At 40.0% G+C, this 18,376-nt stretch overlaps 1 protein-coding gene across 2 annotated transcripts; it reads left to right on the top strand.

Moving 5' to 3' along the window:
- The first annotated feature begins 135 nt into the window (after positions 1 to 135).
- On the top strand, positions 136 to 8,385 carry eef1g (eukaryotic translation elongation factor 1 gamma). Of its 2 annotated transcripts, none has more exons than XM_044205255.1 (10): positions 136 to 277; positions 1,186 to 1,344; positions 1,650 to 1,713; positions 2,990 to 3,132; positions 3,326 to 3,469; positions 3,619 to 3,748; positions 4,292 to 4,490; positions 5,116 to 5,288; positions 7,337 to 7,461; positions 8,023 to 8,385. In XM_044205255.1, the coding sequence occupies exons 1-10, from the start codon at positions 266 to 268 to the stop codon at positions 8,179 to 8,181; spliced, it is 1,308 nt and encodes a 435-aa protein (XP_044061190.1). In that variant the 5' UTR covers positions 136 to 265; the 3' UTR covers positions 8,182 to 8,385. The 2 variants fall into 2 exon arrangements, with proteins under 2 accessions (XP_044061190.1, XP_044061191.1); XM_044205256.1 differs by lacking the exon at positions 136 to 277 and adding an exon at positions 674 to 694.
- Positions 8,386 to 18,376: the final 9,991 nt, after the last annotated feature.

Raw genomic sequence — 18,376 nt, 5'->3', positions numbered from 1 at the left:
TGGTAATATCTTGTCACAACATTGATCATACTTTATGTGCAAAGAGACTTGATGCGCAGCTGTAACTGAATGACATCTGTAGTTAATAGTCGTACATTTTAAAATCAGATCACACGTTTTTAAATGTGGCAAAGCATCACCCTGTCGTACAAAAGATGAGGCGACACGTGAACGCGGAAATGTCAAGGGCGCGCACGTTTACGGGACGTGGGCGTAAATACGTCAGTGGAGCGCGCCCTCGTTCTTTCTTTCTCTCGTCCTGAAGATGGCGGCAGGGGTGAGTAAGATGGAGAGATGGCGTTTATGGAGCTTACTTTAAACTTTCCTGGGACAATCCGCAGAAAATCAGGCCCATCTGCACTCTTACTGATCACCTTTTTTCGTAAACTATGCCATCGGCGTATTCGGCAGCTGTTGTTGGGTTTATTTACAAAGTATTTCATTTAGTGTTCATTCTGAGGTTAGCTCTTGCTATTCAAACGTTGCATTCACACTGAATGACGCCCCTTTCCCGGCCCAGGCGTGTGCCACGTTACCTTGGCTATTTTCAAGCTGTGAAAACTTACTGTTGAATCCATAGATGTTTTCGCTTAACGTTGGTGCGTATGCCCAGTTTGCGTATTCTAAAGGCTAAACCGTATTTGACTTAATTGTCTGAAGGTATGCAAACGAAGACCAGCGGGTCATAATGCCGGTAATTATAGCTAGCATTAGTTAGCATTTAAAGCAAGCTAAAAGCCACTTGAATATAACTAAATCTTTGGTTGTAGTTGGGTAACAATGTACATTTGGCCTTGGTAAGTTAGATGGAAGTTTTTTTTAAACAACTTTCCAGCTTCACCCTGCTCCCTCTCCTGCACAGTCCTTTTTAAATGGTCGAGCATCCTAATTTGCCTTGTATCATTAATTTTTGTCAAAAACAGGAGACCAAGTTACCTCACTTTATCTGGATTTGTGGCTTTATTTGCCAAAATGTTTTCCCAGATATTTCATGGTGTGTTTTAAAGCATTACGGGGGCAGTTACCTGATTTGTTTTAACTGAGTGAAATATTGCCATGAGAACATCCTTATGTTGACTCAACTTTTTTTTTTGCTAACCTGCTAACAAATATGTGATGCATGTTCAAATATGGCTTGTTGTTTTGACTGTTCAATAATCGCAGTGTTGTCTCCCCTTTTTCTAGACTCTGTACACGTATCCAGAGAACTGGCGGGCCTTCAAGGCCCAGATTGCAGCCCAGTACAGTGGTGCTCGCCTCAAAGTCGCCAGCAACTCCCCTGCCTTCACCTTTGGGCAGACAAACCGTACTCCTGCCTTCCTCAACAACTTTCCTCTGGGCAAGGTTAGTGCAAGTGGTTGAGTTGGGTTGAATGGTATTGCCCCAGATGTGCAGTTATGCTTGGATTGGAGGGCTTTTCTTTTTCACAGTAGCTCTTGTTTCAATGTCTGATTCAACACTGAATGTGACGAATCAGTTACTGGAAGTATTTATGTCCATAACCAATTATTAAATGTAATTAATAGAAAGGCTTTAACCTATTTGACTACACCACACCACTGTTGTGTACCTACCTAACAAGGCATTATGCACTTAACTGCTTGATTCTCTGGATAAAATATAAAATTCTTGAATTCTGCCGTTTGTAGGTACCCGCCTACCAGGGAGATGACGGCTTCTGTCTGTTTGAGAGTAATGCCATTGCTCACTACTGTAAGTCTTACATTTACTAACTAAATGGATAACTTATGTGTTTTGTACACTATAAATCTGGTTGTTGAGCCAAAAGGTCTATGTCACAGTTTACCTAAAGTCTTTTAAAGAAAGTAGAGTAAATGCCACTAGGTTTCACGGGCAGTTTCTCCGTGAACACTTGGTGTTTCCCACAGGTCTAGAGTTTGTGGTGGAATTTGTCACTTGAATCTGCAAACCATTATTAAATTCATCAATTCACAGGAAATGTTTCCACATTTTCAGCTAACAATTGATACGTTTCTGAATCAGTAGTGGCCAGTCATGTGCCATGGAGAACCAATAGTGTGCAGGTTTTTATTCCAACTGATCACATCAGCAGATGATTTTAGTACATACCATCCACTTGAAAGGAGTGCTAATCAGTGGGTGGAGACTGTTGATGCTCTATGGCCCATTTGGAGAATTCGATTGCATATTGAACACTGAATCTCTCAAAGTGCAAGATATGTGGTCTGCAGACCATGTGTAGGGTGGTAACAGGCCTGCACACCAATCAGGAAACTCGCCTCTTTGGGTGGGGGTGGGGACAGGTGGTCCCCTGTCATTGGGCAAGGCAGTGTCCAGTCATGGCACCAAGTCTTAATCTGACAGGGGAAGAGGAACTTGAGACCATATTCATCCCAGTCATCTCTGTTTCAGTGAGTAAAAGGCTGGTTCATGCTATGGGCACAAACTATATCCAAACTCAAGATCAATTGTAGATCTCCATACGTAAACATAACTCTGAACACTTAAGTGTTTCCCACGGGTGTAGAATTTGGGATGGAATTTGTCACTTGAATCAGCAAACGATGATTAAATAAATTCACAGGTCACTTTATCAATACAGTAGATCACATGGCAGAAATTTAGACTATTTGTGAAGAAAGCATGATTCCGTTTCACATAGGTGGGCTGGTAGGCCAAACCTGTATACCCGCATGTGCAGTACATGGGTCCCTGCACACCTAAATGGAATGCAACCATTGATGAACAGGTTGAATGTTAGAAATGTTGGTTGTACTGTATGCAGCATTCTGTCAAACTTTTTTTTTTTTTTAACTAGCCTGCACTTGTAACTGCTTTATCATGCATGGGTTGAAAGGGTAATACATTTACATTAATACTGAGAGTTAATGCCATTAAAAAAACAATTGTTGGTATGCGCTCAGTGCACAAAATGTAGAATGGTGTCATATTTGGATGACTAGAGAGTTGTTAATTTATTTATACACTTTGAACCTTTCAACTACAGTGAGCAATGATTCCCTGCGTGGTGCCACTCCCCAGGCCGCAGCCCAGGTGCTGCAGTGGGTAAGCTTCGCTGACTCAGAGATCATCCCTCCAGCCAGCGCATGGGTCTTCCCCACTCTGGGAATCATGCAGTTCAACAAGCAGGTTTGCAACTCAGCATTTTCTGGTCAAGCCTAAGATTTAAAGTATTATTTGGTAGCTGTGGTGGAAGGTTGGTGCCAGTTTCAGTTGGCCAGAGTCTTAACACCCTGTAGTTGAGACTTGGCACTTGACCATGCAGTACAGTTTATAAATTGTGTAATCCTGCATAGTCATTATTCTGTCTGGGTCTGTCCAGGCCACCGAGCAGGCCAAGGAGGATGTGAAGAGGGCCCTTACAGTGCTGAACCAACACCTGAACACCTGTACCTTCCTGGTGGGGGAGAGGGTCAGCCTTGCTGACATCACTGTGGCCTGCTCCATGCTCTGGCTCTACAAACAGGTTTGACATACACATAACAGATGCGTCATTCAAAGCTACACATTCTTTTCATTCATTTTGACACTTCTTAGAGGAACATTTGATCTCTGTAATGATATTTGAGTCAAGGTGCTCTCCAGAAGGCCCTTACACCTCTCTGTCCCCTGTAGGTCCTTGAGCCTTCTTTCCGTCAGCCTTACCCCAACGTTACACGCTGGTTCGTCACCTGTGTTAATCAGCCCCAGTTCAAAGCTGTCCTTGGAGAGGTCAAGCTGTGTGAAAAGATGGCCCAGTTTGATGGTGAGTCACCAGCAATAAGATCAGAAGACACACGCATAGCATGAGGCTGGCTGCTGGAGAATACCATGTAATTTAAAGTGTGAAATTAGACAGAGTTCTAATATTTGTCTAAAATGATGTGTAATAATATATGTGCAACTTTTTTACACTTATCTAGGTCAGACCTTTTTAAATTGTTTAAATAGCTTATGCTGCTGTTTTCTATGACTTTTGGAAAGGCTGTATTCTGTTTAAATGTCTTCTCCTAAAAATTAAGTTAAATTTGCAGAGTTTTATTTAATGTGAGGGAAGATAAATGGTTGTGGCTAAAGGATTGCAATGAAAGAACTAGACATTATTTGACAAACACAGCTATTTACTTATTTGTTAGTGTTACAATTTAAATGAAATACTGAATTACCCTTTTAAACAAATGTCAAATTGCTTGTAATTCACAATTCATCTCCAAAGTCCCAGCCAGAGAGTGATTCCAGAGAGTGGAAAACCAAATTCAGATAATGAAACATTTAACAGAAAACATGTTTGTTCGTTCTGCTCCTTCAGCCAAGAAGTTTGCTGAGATGCAGCCCAAGAAAGAGACCCCTCCTAAGAAAGAGAAGGGTGGAAAAGAGGCAGCCAAGCCCCAGGAGAAGAAGAAAAAGGAAGAGAAGAAGCCCGCCCCAGAAGAGGAGATGGACGACTGTGATGCTGCTTTGGCTGCTGAGCCCAAAGCCAAGGATCCCTTTGCACACCTGCCAAAGAGGTAGAAAGATCTTTATCCTTGTCTAAAGTGTTTTGTTTAGGTATACATTTTATGCATTTCCCCCCTGAATTTTTAGCTAACAATTTAGATTTCTGAATCAGCAGTGGCCAACCACATTGCTGGTTTTATTCCAACCTCAGCATATTTCCCTGAGTACTTCCTCTACGTGAAAGGAGTGCTAATCAGTGGGTGGAGGTGCTTGACTCTTTGTGGTGCATTTGGAGCATTCAATGGCATATTGAACATTGAATCGCTCACAGTGCATTCTTCGGGGAAAGCAGGTGGTCCCCTGTCATTGGGCAAGGCAGTGTCCAGTCATGGCACCAAGTCTTAATCTGACAAGGGAAGAGGATCTTGAGACCATATTCATCCCAGTCATCTCTGTTTCAGTGAGTAAAAGGCTGGTTCATGCTATGGGCACAAACTATATCCAAACTCAAGATCTAAAATTTACTTAACTGTCCCTACCTTTTTCAAATTACAAAAAAGAAACCAGAGTCAAACCAAACATGCATTAGTCTAGTCATGTCCTTTGTGGCACTTGCCTAATTTCAACACCATGACTCTCTCCACCCAACATGTACAGCAGATATGACTTGATCTTTCTCCCATTTCTTTTTTTTAGCACATTTGTCATGGATGAGTTCAAGAGAAAGTATTCCAACGAGGACACCCTGAAAGTAGCCCTTCCCCACTTCTGGGAGCACTTTGACCGTGAGGGGTACTCAATCTGGTACGGCCAGTACAAATACCCCGAGGAGCTTACACTTACCTTCAAGAGCTGCAACCTTATCACAGGTGAGACTCAGCAGCTGCCACTTTACCCAAAACCTTGATCTAAAGTGAATGACTTTAGGGGTTATATAATACATTGAAGGCACATTTATTAATTTATTTCAGTCCTCATTTATCTGGAGCAATATGGTGGCTCAGTAGTTGGAATGAAAGTCCAGAAAGTGACTTGGTCGTTTATGTAGGGGGGGTTTGCTGGTCCATGCGTTGGCATGAGTTTCCTCTATTTGTTTGGAGTGTATTCCAGAAAGCGGGTAGTGTAAACTCTTGAGTTTGTTAACCCTGAGATGAGGGGAAACTGGGTTCTCAGTTCCAGAAAGAGAGGTAACTTAAACTCTGGGTTAGTTACTGTGGCATCTGACTCTGAACCTAACCTGCTCGCTTGCAGGTTTTCTTCAAACCCTGAGTTTCTGTCTCCTCCCTCTTACAGAGCCTGACATGCAGTTTCATGTCCTCATTGATGCAAGTGTGTATTGAAGCGCGTTAATTAGCAGAGGTTTACTATATGTCAGAATAAAAATCCTGGTTGGATACTAGTTTGTTACTGAGGACTGAAAGTTACTGCATTTATGCGCTGTCAGTCATTTCTTTGAAGTGTTTTTTGCTGTCACATTCAAATATTGCACAGCATCAAGTCAGCTCAGAATAAAACCTGTTAGTCCTTTTTGTTTATAACACTGACTCTGTGCACACGAGACAGCTGTCAGTTTTAGAGCAGTTCCACTAAAATGTTAATGTGTCATCTCAGTTTAAATTATAAAAATAGGACACAGGATCAGTGAATAATTCTTTTGTTGCTCTGATGGAATGTAATTCCTATAATATTGGAGATTACATGTCAATATATTTGAGTTAGCAGGATTGTGGTGCAGCTGCAGAATGTAGTTTTTTTTTTTTTTTTTTGTTTTTTTTTTTAAGGGAGCTTTTTTTAAATAGGCTGCGTATAGTCTGAAAGTGTTAACAGCATTTAAGTGAAATTCAGTTAAATTTACTACATTTGTTGAAGTGGCTGAAATAAATCTGAATGCTGTTGATCCAAATGTCTAAAATTGGAAAATGTACTATATTTTAACCTTGATTCCTTTTCAAGTGCAAATCACCGAATGCATTACTGAATCAGATTGAGTTTACAATAATGTCTGTTTTTGAGCTACATGTATCTTAAATTGCCGGGCCCCTGTGTTTTGTCCCCGTCAGATTAATGCTAAAGAACTATATTTAAGGTGGAATGTAGGCTACAGCCTAATAGACAGATTAGACCACTTTATCATCTATTAAGTAAATGTAAGTCTGGTAAATGATCAGCGTTGATTGAACAAACTCTGATCAGCTGTTCTGGAACCCAAAACTGTTTTCCATCTGCTTCTCTTTCAATCAGCTGGAGAGGTTTTGGCCCACATTTTTAATGTAGGACAGCTTTTCAGGGAAGTTGATTTAAGATCATGTTCAGAGAATACATACTTAAGGATAAGTAAACAAGGTTTGGTCGCTGCTCAAGCCAGTCTTTGTCTTGGGAATAATTACATTTTAAAACCTTAGCAACTGCTTCTCGAAAGTTGTTAGGACTGTACTTAAATCAAGAGTCATGCCTCTTGGGGAAAGCGTATGGTCCCCTGTCATTGGGCAAGGCAGTGTCCATTCATGGCACCAAGTCTTAATCTGACAGGGGAAGAGAAACTTGAGACCATATTCATCCCAGTCATCTCTGTTTCAGTGAGTAAAACGCTGGTTCATGCTGTGGTCACAGTAAAAAGAGATTAGGGTACTGAAAAGTTATTCTATAAGACAGAACTACTCTACAGATGTTTTTAGTTGGGGCCTTTTTCTTTGGCCATATCTGAAAAGGTGGGCATAAAGTTGATGTGGATCATCCAGATAAACTTCTTGGAGTCAAGTGTTACATTAAGTCCTTTTTTTAAAACAAACATTGGTGACAAACCTATGACAGCATTGGTCAGTGACTGCAACTGCAATTGATATTACATTATATGTGACTTTTAGTTTCTATTGATTGATCAAATACACAATGTCTCAAACCTCCATGTTCTTCACAGGTATGTTCCAGCGCCTGGACAAACTCAGAAAGAATGCCTTCGCCAGTGTCATCTTGTTTGGCACCAACAACGACAGCAGCATTTCTGGCATCTGGGTCTTCAGAGGCCAGGACCTGGCCTTCACTGTAAGTATTTAAAAGGGGAAACACACTTTCTATAATGTCCTAGTTGATAACATCTCCACCCTCGAGCATTTACTGCCTGTTTTTGTTTCGGCAGTCATTCATGTGTATAGTCACCGTGAAATGCTTGGACTACAGCTCAACATTAAACAACTTTTTCTGAGAGGCAAAATGTTTGATTGAAAGGCAGTCTCATCTTGGGGTTAATGGCCAGTCCCCTGTCATTGGGCAAGGCAGTGTCCAGTCATGGCATTAAGTCTTAATCTGACAGGGGAAGAGAAACTTGAGACCATATTCATCCCAGTCATCTCTGTTTCAGTGAGTAAAAGGCTGGTTCATGCTATGGGCACAGATGATATCAAAGCTCAATCTCAAATATACTTTAAATATTGGATGTTGTGTAAGTGTCTGCGCTGCTATAGTTATGCATATAGTTGTGTGCTTGAGTAAATGAGTCTTATTATTTTTATTTTGGCGTTCTTTAGATTGTTAGCATATGCTACCTCAAACCTCAAGGTAATTTACTCGCATTTATAAAATGCATTGTTTTTATTCCCCTCCTAGCTGTCCCAAGACTGGCAGATTGACTACGAATCATACGACTGGCGCAAGCTGGATGCTGACAGCGAGGAGTGCAAGACCATGGTAAAAGAGTATTTTGCCTGGGAGGGAGACTTCAAGCACGTGGGTAAAGCCTTCAACCAGGGCAAGATCTTCAAGTGAGAGGACACTGGGATAGTCTGAACGAAAGCACTCTGCGCTTCTGCTTTCCAGCACTTAAAACCTATGGACTTTCAGCCACCACGTGTTTACTTTACTGCAGGAATGACTTGGAATGACAGTGTTTGAAGACAAGAGTGAATTTTGTCTATGGTCCCAAACTGGTTTTTTGTTTGACTTGCGAAATAAAGCATTTTCCAAATGCCATCTATGGGATTTGATGTCTGTGGTCTGACTTCAGTCTTTAAGTGGTAAACCATCTACAAATGCGTTTAACTTCTTACATATTTTCCCAGTCAGTGCCACCCAGAAAGGAGTGAAAAAAGGAAATGTTAATGGTGACCATTTCATTTGGTGCTGACTGTGATCAATAAACAGATTTGCAGAGCAATGCAACAGCAGTTGAAAATCTAGCTTTTTTTTTTTTTTGACTTCCAGGCAAAGTGAAAACCTTGCTACAGTTATGTAAACTTTTACTTTTGACCACACCAAATGGTGATGCTGGGTGTGGTTGTTGATGTATCAGTTGAAATTCTCAACCAGAAGAGGTCAGTGAAACAATGTATTCAGCTTGTTACTCACATTTGTCACCCACTATAGAAAATACTGGACAATTCGTGTTCCACTTACATTGTTGATGTTGTGAATGGTTTAAATTTAGCATGTATCTCCACTGGGAAACATTTTAGTCTAGAACACTTGAATTAGTCTCCAGAAGAGCAGCTGTTTATCACTGTTTCAAAATGGTGGCAGTATGTTCAGCTAATGCTGTAGTTTTCTCTTATCCCTGCAGAGGGCAGGCAAAGACCAGTCATTGGAAAGCTGTTAGGCTTGTTGAATGGAGAGCATCCAACAGAAAGGAAAATCCCTGGGCTGAGCTCTGTGGTTTGCTCCAACGAAGACAAGAATGTTGTCTGCTTTTAACTATGGGTGCTTGTTTTGATGTAGCTTGTCCTTCCCCAAGGAGAGGAAGCCTGATACAAATCTTTGTAAAGAACATTCTCCTTTGTTCAAATGCATCTACAAGGTCATTAACAAAACATACCTTTTTTATTTTGTTTCACTGACTTAAGACAGAATGTTTAGTTTTGTCATATTTTAGTAGAAAAGTTAAATCCACTTACATGTTCATGTTATAAATACATAAGCATTAATGAAGAGAAAAGCCTGCACACTGACTCCAAGCTACAAAAAAATTAAAGTAGACAATGTTGCGATGCCAGTCGGAGCTATAAGTTAATCACTTACAATTTCATTTTATAAATACACGTAGGCCTACATACATAAAGTATATTGTTAATGTTTAGTATTTGAGAATTAATTATTAGACAGGCAGATATAAAAATATTTTGTATGATTTGACCACACCCCACTCAAATGCAGAAATTGCATGTTTCAGAGGGTAGCCTACTTCTGCAACTTGGTATCATTACAGAAGAAAAGATTTCCGTTAAGAGGTCTAGACCATGTATAGTCTGCCTTTTTCTGTGCATACATAGATTCAGTCATTCTTTTCACATCAGAATGAATGCTGAAATAGATGCTAAAAATGTTCCTTTCTTTCTCTTCTAATGATTGAAAATGTTTTCTGAAGCTTTACATGATTTTTTTCTGTGGTAAAATTAATGTTGGACTGTGACAAAAAAAGCATTTGTTTTAATCGGACACACCTCATCAACCTCATCTAATCGCCAAATACGTAAAAAAGTTAAGAAGACTCGGGTGGACCTCTTTTTCTCTCTGACACACACTTACACACATGAAAGATGCACAAGAAAGGAATCCCATCCCAGAGTGAGTCAGAAAAATGTCATTTTTTCCATCTTACTAAGCATGATTCAGGATCATTTTGGCGCACCATAGTGTTAAATCAAGGAGGCCATTTTAGTTTGTTCTGTGGTCTCATGGAAATCAGAAAATGGAAATGTTCCCACAACAGCAAAGCGCCCAAGTCCTTGAACGCATGACTCACCCATCCTGTGGATCGTGGCGGAAGAGGGCTGTAACTTGAGCAAATAACTTCAACTTCACTCACAGCATCACAGCAGTTACAATACCGCTGATGGCTAACCCTTCAATTGCTGAAGGAGTGGTGTTACAAAGGCCTTTTAATCATGCAATCAAATATGAAATTAATGTGAGAACACACAGTTTTTAGGCTCTTGAGGCAAGCTTCCTATGCAATGGCTACAATATAAAGTCCATACAATCTCCTGGTCCTTATTTGTGTTTAGTAACTTTAGAGTTAAAAGGTTAAACTAAGACAAGCTACAAGAACAATACACAGTCTTATGCCAACAGCAACATTTTCACTTCCAGCCCTGCCAACCCTCCTCGCCACTGGTATTTGGCCACACACTCACAACTTCTTTTTCCTTCCTCTCTCCCTCGCTCTCTGGACATTTTTCTATGTCCGTGCAAGAGTGGGGGGGGGGGTTCTTCTTAAAAGCAGTTGCAGCAGTGAGGAGTGCTGTTGAGGGAGAAACACAGAGAGAGGCTGTATTGTTTCACCACACAGGGTCCCTGTGTGGCTGTCAGCCCCCTTTGTAGGAGCTTTAGGCATGGTATGCATGTGCTGAGCATCTGGTGGTGCAAGACACACATCTGGAAAAGAGTGAGGCAGTCGGTGGAGGGCTTGGAACAGAGAAGTGAAGAGCTAACACTAGGGAGGCTGAAATCCAACACAGTTTTCTCTAAAGAACATCAACACATATGCTGTCGCTACAGAAGTTCCTCTTTTATGGGTTTAATGTCATGGCGACTCCATGATGGGACAGTTATAAGTAAACAGGATGTGCAAATTTTTTTTTTAGGTTGTATAGCTGTGGCCGCAAAATCCTTAAATAGATATGTTCTTCCCCTTTAGACGTGTACAGCTCTGCTACAGTGTCTGAGCTTAATGGCTAATACAAGTGAGTGTAAGTATTCTCTGTCGGTCATAGGAGCGTCTCTTGGCAGACAGAAACAATGCTCCGACACCACACGTATACAGTCCCACCCTCAGAGTTTTATAGAGTTTTCCTTAGACTCTAGTCTGGGATTGGGCTTGAACCCACTAACACACACGTGCGCGCGCACACACACACACTCACACACACACACTAGACTTGAGCAAAAGGAATGGGGGCAGGAAAATGGATCCTTAGCACTTGAGGGCTACTTCACCTTGAGCATCCTCTCTTTGCATTAGAGTACAGCCTGGGACATGTGAATGCTAAACTGGAATTCAAGCAAAGGCAAGGAAGGACAAATACAAGTTTAGTAAGGATTAATACATGTAAAACAGAGGAATTGTGAAAAGTATGCAAACTTTTAATGGTGGTAGAAATACGCATACAGTACATCCTGGTTTATCTGTTTCTATTAGGCAAGAAAAGTGACCTTCGGATCTTAACTTCGGTTCCGGAGTGAGGGGTTTCTTCCCATTTGTGAAGCAAATTTAATGCACTTAAAGGGGTGTGAGCTGCACATTTCTTTGTGGCACTAAAATGCAGCATAGTAATTTAGCACTGGAATGGAATGAGGGGAGTCAAAGGTGAGTTTGCTGAGGGGAAATAGCTGAAGACGCCAGGGAGAGACAAAATGATATGATATAGTAACCAAGCAGGCATGGCTACATGACAATGCCTGCAAGTAACATATGTGGGACAGTCATTGTTTAGACAAGTGATTCTTAATTAGTTATTTCTGAGTTTGCGTTGCCCTGCAACAGAGGTTGCTAGTGTGAGAGTGCAGAGGAAAGTGCGTGACACGAGGGAAGAGAGGAGAGGTACAGCGGAGGGAAAACAGACAGCCCCTGCGCTTTTGGACATGAAACCCCAGAGTTGCTTCTGGTTCATGTTACCAGAATATGGAGGTGGGGCACGAGGAGTGATGTTGTCAAACTAAAGCAAAACTATAATACGCATGACTACTAAGTTTAGAAATATTCAACACTGTCCTGGAAAATCAAACTTCAGTAAAATATAATAACACTTAGTGATTCCCTTTCATCATCAGCACTACTTAGTATTAGGAAATATTACATTTAAAAGTTAGTCATGAGGAATAATCATCATAGTTTCACAACCACTTTGTGGTTTGGGTGTGTACCGAACATTGAATTTTCAAATTGGCCCCAGGTTATCCATTATCTTCTCATGAAACCCAAGTACAATTGTCCCTTGCTGTAAATTGGTACCTTGCAAAACTACACTCAGCACAGTTTAGAGTAACTTACATTGGTTCAGTTTTTTTCAAGACATTTAATAGACTTCTTCTGGCAATGTGCAGTTAAGAAAGAGGCAGATTAGACCTGGATGAGCTTTGTGAACAAACAGGTACCCCAACTCTGCTTCTGAAAGGATTGATTCCTGTTTCATGTATCGACTTGCTGGTGGTTTACATCCCACCATAAGAAAGAGTTAGAGTGTTGGAACATTTCCAGCTATGACTGGAATGTGCAGCCCAGGAAGGTATCTGCTTGTGTTGAAGCACAACGGATGGGTGGTGAGACACAGGGAGGTGAAACTCTTGCAAAAGCCTTTATCGCTCCCTTGGATCAATAAATCAGTTAACAGAGTTAACAGTGAGTGATTGAGATGGAGTTACAACATTTTCTGGGGGCTGATATGTTGACACAATTGGGCATGAGTAATACACCTAAAGGTATGTTTTCAGTAACTTAATTACTCTGACTGCACAATGTAGTGGCAATGGCAAGACTGAACTTGAGAAAGGTGTTCCCAGCATCAGTCTGTTTAGATGAGTCTAGTGTGCAGACATAAAAAGGCTGCAAGGCTGTATTGGAAAAACAGGAAGGGGGGTTGGGGGGATCATCTCCTCAGAAAAACAATTACAAACTTTGTGTAACAAAGTAGAGCAAAGTTCCGTACTAGTTACAAACTGCTTTGTGGCATGTGATATTTATCCATACACACACAGGGCATTGCTATGGAAACACCCTTGCAAGTACCTGCCCCCTTGCTTATTATGTTGCTATGGCAGCTATCCCAGAATAGTCTCTTTTATTTTTTTCTCTTCGTACCTCCCTCGTGTTCGTGACTCACATCTTGCAGTGGAAACCACAATTCAATCTGTCTCTCATTCCCCTTTTTCTTTTTACATTCTTCTCTGTACCAAAGGACCAGCTCGCCTTTCTGAATCAACACATGTATGCGTGTGTGTGTATGCGTGTGTGTGTGTGTCCGAGGGAGCACGCGCTGTGGGGAATTCCAAAAAGATTACCAATAATGAGTTACTATGGTGATGGCAAATATCAAGCAGGGTGACCTGTGTGTTGCAAGATAGTGTATCTTGAGTACTGTGCACTGTCATTAGCTGACTGATTTCTTTGTAGTTATAATCTCTCCATGGATACACTCTGCACTCAATGGTTACTTTAGGTCAACCTTGTTTTGAGAAATCCCAGCTTGTGGTCTGCTTACTCAGAGGGCTCCAGTGGCAGGATAGCACAAAATCATATGTATGGTAACACGTTTCATACAATGTAAGAAAAGATGCATGTGGTAACTGAGTTAAGGGTAAACTTTTTGATGACGTGGTGAACAGGAACATTATCTCTCTGGTTCTAGTAGTCTAACTACTTTGCCAAGAAGATGAAGAAAATCCAATTATCAGTGCTCATTAAGTTAAATTAAATTAGATTCACATACAGGATGAGGCCATTTAACTTTACAGCAATTTTTCAAGTCAGGAACTTTCCAATTATAGTCAAAGCTTCACTGGTCTCAGCTTAAATAAATAAGGAATGGAATAAAAAGTCAGTGATTTTCACTCAGTTGACTAAGAATCTATTGATTAACATTTTATATTTAGTTCAAATATGTTACTGGCAAAATGAAATTAAAGTAAGTAAAAGTAAGCAGAAGAATGGCCATTTTCCGCATTGTATTATTGTATTATTATTATTACTGATGCATAAATGTATAAAGATAATTTATTTTAAGAGGTTGAGCAAATGTTAAGTCGTTGTTATTCATGTTTTATTGCATTACATTTGATTACATTCAAATTCTGCTCATAATAATTCATAGAGAATATACTATCTAAATATGAGGGGATGTAACAACAACCTGTGGGGTCAATTATTTGATTTGATTAACATTTTTATCTCAACAATGCAGACAAGGAAAGATAGTTTCAAAAACTGATGTGTTCATCAGTGTGTTTATATTAATCATGCACATGCAATACATAAAAGACAACACTAACACATTTTTCATTTCTTTCATTTTCCTGAGTTAAGGACTTGGAGCTGAGTGAGCAGATGCTGCAGGTGATCACACAGAGCTTGCATTTGTCACAATCATTATACTTGAGAAAGAGAGATTTTTATTTTCTATTATATTTATTTTTCTTTACAACCTATGTACTGCAAATCCACTATTTTAATGGCTTTTCAATTTTTTCCTGTACATGTGAAAGAGATCGTGATCTTTATGAGACTAACTGTTTAGATAAAGGCCAATGAAGTCCAGTGCTACCGAAATAAACAGTAACAAGACCAAGAGTAAATATCAAAGAAAACAAATTAGAAACCACATTTTGTATTAATAAACTGGAAACAGCAGTAGGAACATATGATAGGTCACTATGCTGTTTAATTTTGCAGCCTTTATGAATCTTCAACAATAGTGCATTCATTCATTTATGAAGAACACAAGCTGAATCTGTAGTACATTTCCTTTGACATTCTTCAATACTGACAATGCCTCTTTGACAATGTTTATGTGACTGTGTCTTCAGCATCGGTTGGCGAAACACTTGTCACAGTATTGACAATGTTGCATTGTGCAAATAATCTAATTAAGTTGTTATACAAGGAGCTCTTCTATTTGCACACAATATAGTTTGTGTAGTGAGGGCCTGCATTTAACAATGATCTTGAAAAAGACATTTAAATTTATTGACATTTTCAAGCGACCACAAATGCAGCAAACAAGATCAGTTTCAGTGAAAGCAGATGCTTTGAATAGGTTTGCTGTTTAAATAAATCACTATTTTGTTCGGGATTACTGCCAATGAAAGTTTTACTCACTCAGTCTTTACGTTGCTTTCATTTCAGAACAGAGGTCCTAAATAAATCTCACAGACACCAATTCAATTCAATTTTATTTATATAGCATCAATTCATAACAGAAGTTATCTCATTGCACCTTTCCTATAGAGCAAGTCTAGACCATTCTCCTTATAATATTATTTACAGAGACCCAACAAATCCCACCATGAGCAAGCACTTGGTAACAGTGGCAAGGAAAAGCTTCCTTTAAGAGGCAGAAACAAACTCAGGGTGGGCGGCCATCTGCCATTACTGGTGGGTAGAGAGAGACAGAGAAAGAAGGGGAGGTGGGGGAGGGGGAAGCACAATGCAAATTCCACCTCGAATTTTAAAATAACAATGTAATGGTAATATTAATATTAATAAAGTAATAATAATAGGAATTATAGTGATAGGAATAATAATGATAATAACAGTAATAACAGCAGCAGATGCCCACAATCACAGATCCAGACTCTGCAGCTCCGGAGGCAGAAATACCTGCTGAAAGTGACAGAAGGAGAGAGATGAGAAAGCACAAAACTATGGGAGAGAGAAGATGTGGAGTTAGTAACATGCATTAATGGGATAAAAATGCATACAGATGGTGAGGGAGAGGAGGAGAGAGGAGCTCAGTACATCATGGGAAGTCCCCCGGCAGTCTAGGCCTATAGCAGCATAACTAAGGGATGGTTCAGGACTCACCCAAGCCAGTCCTAACTATAAGCTTTATCAAAGAGGAAAGTCTTAAGCCTAATCTTAAATGTGGAGATGGTGTCTGCCTCCCAAACCCAAACTGGGACCTGATCCCACAGGAGAGGAGCTTGATAACTGAAGGCTCTGGCACCTGTTCTACTTTTGGAGACTTTAGGAACCACAAGTAACCCTGCATTCTTCGGAGCACAGTGTTCTAGTGGGGTAATAAGGTATTATGAGCTCTTAAAGATACGATGGTGCCTGATCATTAAGAGCTTTGTAGGTGATGAGAAGGATTTTAAATTCTATTCTGGATTTTACAGGGAGCCAGTGCAGAGACGCTAATATTGGAGAAATATGATCTCTTTTCCTAGTTTTTGTCAGTACACATGCCGCAGCATTCTGGATCAACTGGAGAGTCTTTAGGGACTTATTCGGGCAGCCTGATAATAAGGAATTGCAATAATCCAGCCTAGAAGTAACAAATGCAAGGACAAGTTTTTCGGCATCATTTTGAGACAGGATGTGCCTGATTGTTGCAATGTTACATACTGTAGGTGAAAAAAGGCAGTCCTTGAAGTTTGTTTCATGTGTGAGTTAAAGGATAAATCCTGATCAAAGATAACTCTGAGGTTCCTTACGGTGGTGCTGGCGGCCAGGACAAGGCCATCTAGAGTAACTATATCTTTAGATAATGTGTCTTGGAGGTGTTTGGGGCCAAGTACAATAACTTCAGTTTGTCAGAAAATTGCAGGCCATCAAGGTTTTTATGTCCTTAAGGCATGCTTGAAGTTTAGCTAACTGATTAGTTTCATCTGGCTTGATTGATAGATATAATTGTTTATCATCTGCATAACAATGAAACTTAATGGAGTGTTTCCTAATAATATTGCCTAAAGGAATAATATATAAGGTGAATAAAATTGGTCCAAGCACAGAACCTTGCGGAACTCTGTGACTAACTTTGGCGTGCATGGAGGGTTCACCGTTGACATGTACAAACTAAGATTGATCTGATAGGATTTAAACCAGTTTAGTGCGGTTCCTTTAATGCCAATTAAATGTTCCAGTCTCTGTAATAGGATGTGATGGTCAATGGTGTTGAATGCAGCCCTAAAATCTAACAAGACAAGTACAGAGACAAGTACATTGTCCAATGCAATTAAAAGGTCATTTGTAATTTGTATTTTGAAAATGTGACACATGCAATTACAGAATTAATTAATTTATTAAGTTATTGGTTACACCTTACAGTAATTACAAAATAAATGTCACCTGTAAATATACAAAAAAGAAAAGAAAAGGAAAGGTGAGAAAAAGAAGAGAAGAGCAGCAAAAAACTGAGTTGCATTCTCAAATGTGTTTGGAATAAAACTCACATTGTAGCTCATGTTCTCACAAATTATCTTGATGACTCATAGAAACAGGCCATTTGCCAAGTACACTGCCTACATTGTCTGAATTGAGTAGATAAATTCAGTTGATAATTGTGGCATTTTGGAAGTACAATACAATAATGTAGTCTCTTTTGACCATATCTTAACCTTTATCAGCTATTTTCAAAACTATTGTAAATTCCATTGGGTTAAAAACTCCTAGTCCTTTGTGTCTGATTAAACCTGCAATCAAATGTGCAACTCCCACCCATCTGGCTCTTATGCCTATAATTGCCAGAGCCAAACAGTTGGTCAAAGAAATCTGTTTAAATAATCATTAGATCCAGGTGTAGTGTAACTTTTCTTTAAACGTATCCCAAGTTATGGTTTTGCTCAGGCCAGTGCCATGTGACTTCCCTTATCCTGTGGGAGGCATTAATCATACCCACATGATCACATACACACACAAACACATACACACACCACACACACACACACACACACAGTCAACCGTCCATCCCCATCTAATCCTCTGATTTTTCTGTCCTTTACAGTCTGAGCTGCCCTGTTTTCATTGTAGTCATGGGCTGTGAGTCATCGTGCGTCTCAGCCAAGCTATTTGCGCTGGTTCACACTGGCTGACACACCTAGGACCAGGAAACACACCCATTCCCACATATCCTTGTATTCAACTAGACAGTCAGAGGAGATTCAGTTTGTAAAAACATGCACTGGATGTGAAAAATATTCAGGACACCTTCCTAATGTTTAGTTTTATCCCTATTGCACAATCCACATTTTAGTTGTCTCAAAGCTCATTCTCCAGTTTTTTACATATTTTGATCTGCTTATCTTGATCTCCAATGCCTGCTGCAGATTTAGATTTAAAACAGGTGAATCAATAAGTAACAATGGCTTTTATCTGGAACAGTGAAAGTGCATAAACATGGTCAATCTGAGCGATAAAGAACACGCAGCAGTGCCCAAAAGCAGCACACAGTTCTGACAAGCGTCCTGTTGTTTACATGCGCACACATCATAGGAGTTGTCTGTCTGGAAGCAGCAATTGCTGAAACTGTGCTTCAAA

This window comes from Siniperca chuatsi, linkage group LG8 (genome assembly GCF_020085105.1).
Source record: "Siniperca chuatsi isolate FFG_IHB_CAS linkage group LG8, ASM2008510v1, whole genome shotgun sequence".
In the NCBI taxonomy this organism is placed as follows: domain Eukaryota; kingdom Metazoa; phylum Chordata; class Actinopteri; order Centrarchiformes; family Sinipercidae; genus Siniperca; species Siniperca chuatsi.
This window is presented reverse-complemented; position numbering and strand designations above follow the sequence as displayed.